This window comes from Aplysia californica, unplaced genomic scaffold (assembly GCF_000002075.1).
Source record: "Aplysia californica isolate F4 #8 unplaced genomic scaffold, AplCal3.0 scaffold00029, whole genome shotgun sequence".
NCBI classification, from domain to species: domain Eukaryota; kingdom Metazoa; phylum Mollusca; class Gastropoda; order Aplysiida; family Aplysiidae; genus Aplysia; species Aplysia californica.
Genome location: NW_004797299.1, coordinates 1,423,984 through 1,433,167, shown reverse-complemented (window position 1 = coordinate 1,433,167; position 9,184 = coordinate 1,423,984). Strand labels below are relative to the sequence as shown.

Here is a 9,184-nt window from a genome sequence, read left to right as displayed (position 1 = left end):
TTCTGCGGCCTTTCTAATGCTACTCCTCGTCTCCTTCTTACAGCTGTCTTTCAGCCGCACACCTGATCTTATGGTAGGTAAGATCTAACACCTAGACTTCTCGGAAAAGGGAGAACAATCTCGGAGGTCCAGTGTGCAAGGTGTGTACGTTAAAGATCCCCTGGTGTTCCTTAAATCGACAAGAGTAGGCTTTGGCCGCCACCCGGGCAAAATTCAAAATTCCTACCATACTGAAAATGTCTTTTTTTGTGTCCCGCGCTCTCATATGACCATATGCAGTTGCAAGCGCCATAAAACACTTACAAAACAAAATAAAACAAAATAAAACAAACCAACTACACTCACCCTAGTGTGAAAAATGTGTCTACAGCGAAGCTGTTGAAGATGGGGTTGAAAATCCAGCGGTCTGCTACTGCCAACAGTTTTTGGGGATTGGCTATGGATATAGATATTTTGATAGATAGATAGGTAGATAGATAGATAGATAGGTAGTTAGGTACTCATAGATAGGTAGATGGGTAGATAGGTAGATAGATGACATGAAACATGCGGATAACTTTAGAACGACAGATGCACGCCATTGGCCGATATTTATAGTAACAACCATCTTGTTTGACGTCATTGAGGGATTCCCACTTTGTTGTCGTTCACGGTGGCAGCACGACCGCAAAGCACCATTGCAGTCTTTTTAAAGTTTGTAGCCTACAGTGGCGTGGTGGCGGAGTGGTTAGTGCGCTTGTCTCCAAAGCAGAAAGTCCAGGTTCGAGCTTCGGTGCGGCCACGGATTTTTTTTTCTCGCCCACCCACCTCTAATGGGTACCTGACTTCGAGTTGGGAAGTAAAGCGACGCCAAACAAGATGGTTGTTACTATAAATATCGACCAATGGCGTACATTTGTCGTTCTAAAGTTATCCGCATGTTGACATGAATAGACGGGTGGATGAATATATAGACAGATGTATTTCTTCTTCTTCTTCCTCCTCCTCTTCTTCTTCTTCTTCTTCTTCTTCTTCTTCTTCTTCTTCTTCTTCTTCTTCAAAAGCTAGATATGAATGTGACAACATAGATCACGGTCCGTTACTCGTGTCTGCTCCGACACGATACTCCTACTTTAAAAAAACCAAGGTATATTTCACTAGAGTGCCCATAGTAAAGTCTAACCAGCTAGGTGGAAAAGCCGAAAAAACATTAAATGTGTATCATGTTACTGTTGTTTTCAAAACCCTTTAGGTGCGAGCATTTCGCTCTTGGTAGCGCACATGTGTATCATAACATCAGAAAGAGAGGAGAGTTTAAGAAAAGTATACAGACATGATTTGTGGGGCATCGTGGTGAAATCAGGCGCTCGTTAAAATAAAGAAATCGTAGATATCGCGTTTTTTCCGCCCAATTGGCAATTTTGATAGATTTTTCTTTTTTTGGCTCAACACCTTTATGTCCATTCAAAAACACATTATTTGTACAAATTTTACTTTAAAAAAAAGAAAACAAGTTGATTAAAGGCACAAAAATGTAAATTTTCAGTGTCGAAGGACTCACCAAACTTTGACCGTCATTTCCTCGCTAACTTTACCTCTGAAACCAAGCGACCCCGCCATATTCAATCGATATTGTCTCGACTTCTATTCAATATAAATTGATATTTTTTCATTGAAAGATAGATCTAGACAAATGAACACGCTTTAAGAAGATGCCAATAACTCCAACTGCCTAAAAACTGACGAGCGCCTGATTCCACCGTTTCGTAACACATATTTGTTCAACTCTAGACTACAATACGCTTCACCTTGATAACTCCCAAACGGAAGGTAAAGATGAATCAGGATGACCCAGGTCATGCTGAAGAAGCGGAGTCCATGAATACAGCCGATGGCATCAGGGGCCTCTTTGGTAGACAGGATTTTCTGGGCGTTGGAGTAGACGGAGAAGGAGCGCAGGACCTGCAGGAAGATTTCTGGGGCACAAAGGGTGAAAGGTCATCTTAGAAACTTTGCCATGGGACACACAGAGTGAAAGGTAATATTAAAAACTTCGCCTTTGGACACTAAGGGTGAAGGGCCATGTTAGAAATGTTCCCAGTCAAACCAAGTGTATTTCTATGATACAAAGGTTGAAATGTCATCTTGTTACCTTTGCCAGTCAAAACAAGCGTATTTCTAGCTATCTATCTATCTATCTATCTATCTATCTATCTATCTATCTATCTATCTATCTATCTATCTATCTATCTATCTGTCTATCTGTCTATCTATCCGTCTACTATCTATCTATCTATCTATCTATCTATCTATCTATCTATCTATCTATCTATCTATCTATCTATCTATACCTTAGAGAATAATCCGTTCACGGTTAGAGGTAATGGCTGACTCAGCAGTGAGTTGGCCGAATAGACATTATGTCATCTGTTTACTGCTCGGTCCGATGTTGTGTCCTTGGAAAATTCACTTTAAACGAATTTCCCACTTGACTCAGTCCGTTCGGAGATCCCACCTCTTTAACAACCTAACAGTGTTGATAGGGGCGTTAAACCTATACCATATCCCAATTTATTTCATGTTTCCTCATCATCAACATCATTATATTTGGGAAGCATCTTCACACAAGATGGGCGTATGGACAAAAATATAGAAACAAGAACTAAGAAGGCAAATGCAGTGACCTACCAGCTAGCACCCCTGCTCAGACATAAGAACATCCCAACGGAAGTGAAATCTAAGCTTATTAATAGCATCTCTTCCTACCACCCTTAACATTGAAGTGCCAAACATGGTCCCTAAACAAAGCACAAGAAAGAAAAATCAATGCATGCGAAATGAGGTGTCTCTGCAAAACCCCCAATGTCACTTCGAGTAGAAGAGACCTCTTAAGGAATGAGACCATATTCCTTCACACCGGAATACCACTGGCAATAAATTTTATTGAGCGTCAAAGAGTCAATTAATGGTTTGGAAATCTAACCAGAATGCCCCAGAAACAACTAGAGCAAGAGCTTACCACACCCGTGAATCCGGCTTCAAATCAAGAGGAAGACTAAGAAAGGCCTGGCTGGATGGGGTTTTTAAAGTCCTAGAACAACATGACATGTCTATCACAGACGCCACACATTTAGCACATGACCCAAACCTGCACCTCCCCTCGCCATCCTAAGGATACCAGAGGAAGGAAAAAGGAAATCGTCATTTTTCCCTTACTCACCCCAAAATGGACTCGGCGGTGCATAGTTCATGGATCGCCCCAAGAGAGCAGACGTCCCCCCTACCCAGTCCTCTTGTCCCGGCTTGTCTCGCCCCAATTTTTTGGGTTCGTGTCCTTCAAACGGCGTGCTTTCCTCGTGGGGGGAACCACGTGACTTGACTCTCTCAGCCTCCCAGGCTGGCCACTGGACGAAAACGACGTCAACTACGGTGCCCGCGATCATCAGCGCGCCAATAATTGAGAAGAATATTCTGGGAATTTTTAGAATACACTTTGAGAAAATCGGATTTATTGTGGAGTAAGAATTTGGGGAGAATGGTTTTTGTTTGTTTGTTTGTTTGTTTGTTTTGTGTGTTTTTTTTGTTTTCCTAACTTGCTCCAGAAGAATTCTTAGAATTCTTAAAAGAAAATAACTGTTTACGGTGTGTGTAAACCAAAGATTCCCTCTGTCCTCAAAAAATTGGATTGGACAATGTAACATTGTGGGGGGTTTTTTCTGCCTATTTTTCATGGATCTACTCTGTCTTTTTTCTTCATCGTCCCTCTCCAACATCCCCCCCCCCCCCTTCTCTCTCTCTCTATCTCTCTCTCTCTCTCTCTCTCTCTCTCTCTGTCTAACTATCTATCTACCTATCTATCTGTCTGTCTGTCTGTCTGTCTGTCTGTCTGTCTGTCTGTCTGTCTGTCTGTCTGTCTGTCTGTCTGTCTGTCTGTCTGTCTGTCTGTCTGTCTATCTGTCTCCCATCCGCATCTCTTCTTCTCCTCCTGTAAACCGCCCCTCTTTCGCCAACAGTGCCTACACAAAAAATGTGTTTGAGACAATACAATTACAAGGACCATAACAGTGTATATTCACAATATAGGAACGTTTTATTTCTGATCTTGAGTGACCACATCACTGTGGACAGATTCAACTTAAGGTGAGAAACATTTCTCATATTTTTGGCCCTAAAAACTGGAATTCCTTGCCCAGGATCTCAGAGAAATAACAAATCTTAACAAGTTTAAGCGATAGCTCAAGATTATTTAATTCCTAGCCATTGTGTGTTAGTAAGTGCTGATAATAATATATTCTGGTTTTACTGTTGTCCTTACGTGTATATAATTAATGTATGGTTGTGGAAGTTTTTCTTTACTGGTTGAACTAGTTTTTCTTGTTATTGTGAAATATTTTTTGATACCTTAAAGGGTTCTTTTAGCATTGAACTTCCGGTACAATAAATCCTTGTATTTCACATGTGAAATTTAAGATTAAGCTGATATTTCAAACGGGCTCCGCTCACTATATTCGCCTTCTACTTCTATCTCTCTGTAAGCAAAGTATTGATCTAGACTTGAATCATTATATTCCCAAACCGTGCAATGTTGCGGCAGCCGCCCTTTGCTCTCATTAAAAACTTTGAGCGAAGTGCGCTCACCATGGGCACCCAAAAAGAGTTCCAAACACTAGCCTCCCCAGTTTTGCTATCTGCTATAGTCGAGAGTACGTGCAAACCTTTCTATGTTGCCCTTAATTTTGTTCCAAATTGAGTCAAATGGTGGGCACCATAATGACACGAGATTACGTCAGAGTGTGGTGCTGTTACGTTCAGTTCATTAATAACATCATTTTCTCTGTTCTAATGTGTCATCACATGTGACTTATCAGGTCAAACTAAACCGCCCTCTTTCAATTTAATTAGCACAACTGACGTTTGGGAATTGCTTTCTTCCGTGCAGACATTGTAGGAGCACACCAGAAAAACACAGTGGGTGGACAGTGGGCAAATGCGACAACAAAATGATAGCAGACATCCCTTTGTAGATCTACATAATACGTTAGAATAAAAGATCATCAAATGATTACCTTATTTAGAAATGGAAGTCAATTTATCAAACAATTAAAAAAAACCCACTGTATAGTTTGCTTGCATTATCTTTTGAATATTCGTTTACATTAAATCTATTACTCCATATTAAACAATCAACTATAGAAATGAAAGAAGATTGAAATTTAAAACAATATGTTGTGAAAAAATATGATATTAGACATTATACAAGTAAAGCACATTTGATTAATTACTTTTCTGTATATAATAAAAAGTTACTTCCCTTGTTATATTGTTATTCTTACCTCCCCTGAAAAAAATCAAGAATACGTGAAATCGAATAAATCTAGGTGAATTCTGCTAAAAACCTGACCTGACAAACAAAACCTATTTACATATTTGGAATTAATACATTAATTTCCAAATAACGTGACACCTGTCGTTGCTAAAAGCCTTTTTTTTCACCGTTGAGCATTGGAATGCAATGCGGGAGCGAACAACTACTTGCCTTTTGGTTTTGATTTGGTTTCGAAGTTTAAAATCAAAGTCAAAGTCATCTCTATTTTAACGACAACATGCCATATTAATGCAGTTTTTTCCAACTTTTGAATTGTACGTTTCTACTTATATTTACGTTATAATTGTTTCATTAGGGGTTTATTTCGCGGAGGGAGACACACGGATGGGGAAACATGTAAAATTGGCGAGGCTAAGAGTAAGGGAAAACAATCCAGATTTTTTCCAATCCTCACTCTGACTCAGACAAGCATGAAAATGTTGTTTTCATGAGAGACTCTAGAATGGATCCTCATGTCGAATTGGTTGGTCATTTGAAATTTATTGGTTCGGATGTATTTCGCCAGCTGATATCTGTATGGTATAAAAAATCTATAACACTCGTTATGGCGGTAGACCATAATTTATCCTACTTGTGAAACTGCCAGTTGTAATCACTCGTTGAAACTCGTTATTACAACTTGGCATTTTCTCAGGATAAATCATGATCAACCACCACAACTTCCGCAATAAATTGTTTATCTTATGTGAATAGCTTAGTGATCATCTGATTGATGTAAAGCGCTCAAAGCTTATACTCGTATTGGGTAGAGTAATATCTAAATACAATTTTTTTAAAATCATTAATATGATTTTTTTCTATTACGTCTCTTTCAACGCACGTCGACGAAACTGAAAAAAAAGGGAAAAAAAAAGATTGAACCCCCACCAAAATGTGTGAACTCACGCGGCCAGAGTGGTGAAGGTTGAGCCTCCCCTGTGGTCATCTCGGCACTCCATGGGGCCAGGGGACAGCTGTGACGTCATGTTGACCATCTCCAAGACTGAGGAAATGGCTTGTTTGTTCATTATTTGTTGATTCAGTAAGTAAGTGAGTTTAATCGGTGTATAATGCTGTTGGCCCCCATCACATCATATAAAACACTCATTTGTTATATAAAGTTTGCAAAATGAAAAAGTACAGATTGTGCACATATTATCTCTTAACATCGGTAACACATTGAATACTTGTCACTGGGCCGAGGAAGGCTGGAAGGAATTAACAATTTTCTTTGATGGATAAAATTAGGACAATAAAAAAACGTGAAGTTCATTTTCAATTTCATAAAGGTGAATTATTCATTTCGACCGATAAAGATTGTTATTAAATGGAAGGCTATGAGTTTTTAGCACGGCTCTGACTCTTATGTTCCATTGCCGTAAAAGGTTGATGATATACTCTGCTGTTTCTTGAAACGGAATTGTAAAAGAGAATAAATTATATTCCAAACAGATTTCTTCCTCTATGCTCTGCACAGAATTATCAACCAGCATATTTCTTACTTCACTGAGAAATAATTAAGTGCTTTCAACGCTTTGAGAAAACTAGGTATATCCAAACCCAGGTGTTTGTTGATTAGTATATGTTTGAGGGTTGACAGTCAACTAGACAAATAAAATGAATCACGACACGGCTTGGCGAGGCAATCGTCACTGTTTGACTATAATGAAATTAATGATATAATCTTAAAGCCTGGTCAGTTGTCTTGACTTTGATGAAAAAGATACACTTGTGTCTAAAATATGAGTCGAGATATTTGCAATTGAAGTCAGCGGGAAGCGTAAAATAACCACAGTGACAACTGCAACTACCTTTTAGTACGAGTTTTACCGTACTTGCGACACAACGAGGTCATATTATTTTAAGTGCCGAAGATTTGGGGTGCTACAAGAGAGTAACAAAAACAAAAACGAAGGACACATCAGGATGCTAGATGTTTGATAGGAAAAAATAAGCAAACCACACCAGAGCACCCGCCAACCACTAGCATAGTTACCCTGTGTGACGAGCTGCGTGAGTTCCCCCTCTCTGCACGTGTCTGGTATACAGCTGCCAATCCGCACGTACTGTGAGTACATGTGGATTCCACTAACAGAAGATGAAAACTGTGGAGGAGGGGGAGCAATAAAACATTAGTGTGTCTTTTCTCTTCTTCTTCTTCTTCTTCTCCTTCTTCTTCTTCTTCTTCTTCTTTTTCTTCTTCTTCTTCTTCTTCTTCTTCTTCTTCTTCTTCTTCTTCTTCTTCTTGTAAAATTATTATCACTATTGTTATTGCTATTATTATCACTATTATCGTTATTATAAATTCCAGAGAAAGGTGACCAACCAACTCGAAAATAGGTATTATTGCGTTTAGCACAGGTAAGTGGGGTTCATGAACCCCCAGTGGGGTGTGTGGATCCATGGGGGGGGGGGGGGGGGAGCGTGAGATGTTTCTGAAAGTCAAACGCAGAGCACTTTTTGTTGAAAAAAGTTGTGTCTCTAAAGTTTTGATGGTTTGTGGAGGCTTTTGTTCGCAGTGATATTATGATTAAAGAAACAACTTAACATGACGTATACTACTTTCACAAATTGTTCTCAGAAACTGTCAAGCCGACCAGTGGATCAATTCCGAGTTAGTAGTGTCGGTGGTCTAGTATTTAGGTTACCGGACTCGTAATCGTGAGATTATTGTTTTGCGCGTTCGAAGCTCAGGTCAGTCCTTTGGAAAGACACACAATTTTCCAATTTAATTCGGTCTATTTGGAGATGGACGATGAATCCAGATCTGTCACATCTTAAATAACCTCACAGTATTGCAAGTGGCGTTTAACCTATTCAACTTTTTAGTCCTTTGTTAGACATCATCATCATCATCATCATCATCATCATCATCATCATCATCATCATCATCATCTTCATCATCATCATCATTGCCTTTCTCGCCCTGGATCAGGATATAGGCCACGAACAAACACTTTCCTTATCCTGGGCTAGTCGCTTGATGTCATTCCATGTCTTACCATTTTCCCGTACATCCTTTTCCCCGACTCTTCTCCAGCTTTCACGTGGTCTTCCCCCTTGATTTTTTACCCTGTGGGTTTCAATCTAACACTTTCCCTGTTACTGTTATGCAGCTGCTTGACTTCCTGAAAGTGAGTCCAATCCATCGCCAACGCCTTCTTCCCATCTCATCTCTGACTTAGCTCTGGGTCCTGTCTAGTTCTTCTTAATACTTCCTCGTTTGGGACCCTGTCTGTCTATCTGATCCTCAGTAGCTTCCTTAGACACCCTTTCAAGAAAACCTGGATCCTCTTTATGAAAGTCTGAGATGCGTTCCATGTCCCATATCCATACAATAAGACTGGCTTCACATTTGAATTGAAAATCCTCAGCTTTGTTTGTATTGAGATGTCCCTGGTCCTCCAAATCCTGTTCAAAGAAATAAATGTAGTCTGAGCCTTTCCAAAACGGGACTTTATTTCAGCGCCTGTTCCTCCCTCTCTGTCAATTATACTCCCAAGACAACAGACGGATTCGACGTCTTCTAGTGCATTTCCCTGTACGGTGACCTGCTGCTTTCGTACTGCATCTATCCTTAGGACTTTTTACTTTCCAGAGTGGACCCTCAATCCAACAGACTCTGATAGGCTGTTTAAATTTGAGGTCTTAGATTGCATTTCTTCCTGGGTGTGTGACAGAAGCACCAAGTCATCTGCAAAGTCCAGATTGTCCAAATATGTCCATGGGGTTCACTGTATGCCGTTTCTGTGTCCTCTGGTGATTTCCTTTATCAGCCAGTCGATTGCCAAGATAGAGAGGAGAGGTGATACTAAACGTTCCTGTCTCACACCAGTCTTG

At 39.9% G+C, this 9,184-nt stretch overlaps 1 protein-coding gene across 1 annotated transcript; it reads right to left on the bottom strand.

Annotated features, from left to right (window-relative positions):
* Positions 1 to 2,988: 2,988 nt before the first annotated feature.
* Positions 2,989 to 6,463, bottom strand: LOC106014076. The gene is made up of 2 exons (XM_013091116.2): positions 6,251 to 6,463; positions 2,989 to 3,450 (listed from the first exon to the last, which is right to left on the bottom strand). The coding sequence occupies exons 1-2, from the start codon at positions 6,370 to 6,372 to the stop codon at positions 3,192 to 3,194; spliced, it is 381 nt and encodes a 126-aa protein (XP_012946570.2). The 5' UTR covers positions 6,373 to 6,463; the 3' UTR covers positions 2,989 to 3,191.
* Between the last annotated feature and the right edge of the window lie 2,721 nt (positions 6,464 to 9,184).

Coding starts and splice junctions, on each gene's coding strand:
- LOC106014076 (XM_013091116.2), bottom strand. CDS start 6,372: ATGAACAAACAAGCCATTTCCTCAGTCTTGGAGATGGTCAACATGACG. Junction 3,451..6,250: donor ACCTTCACCACTCTGGCCGC/GTGAGTTCACAC, acceptor AAAAATTCCCAG/AATATTCTTCTCAATTATTG.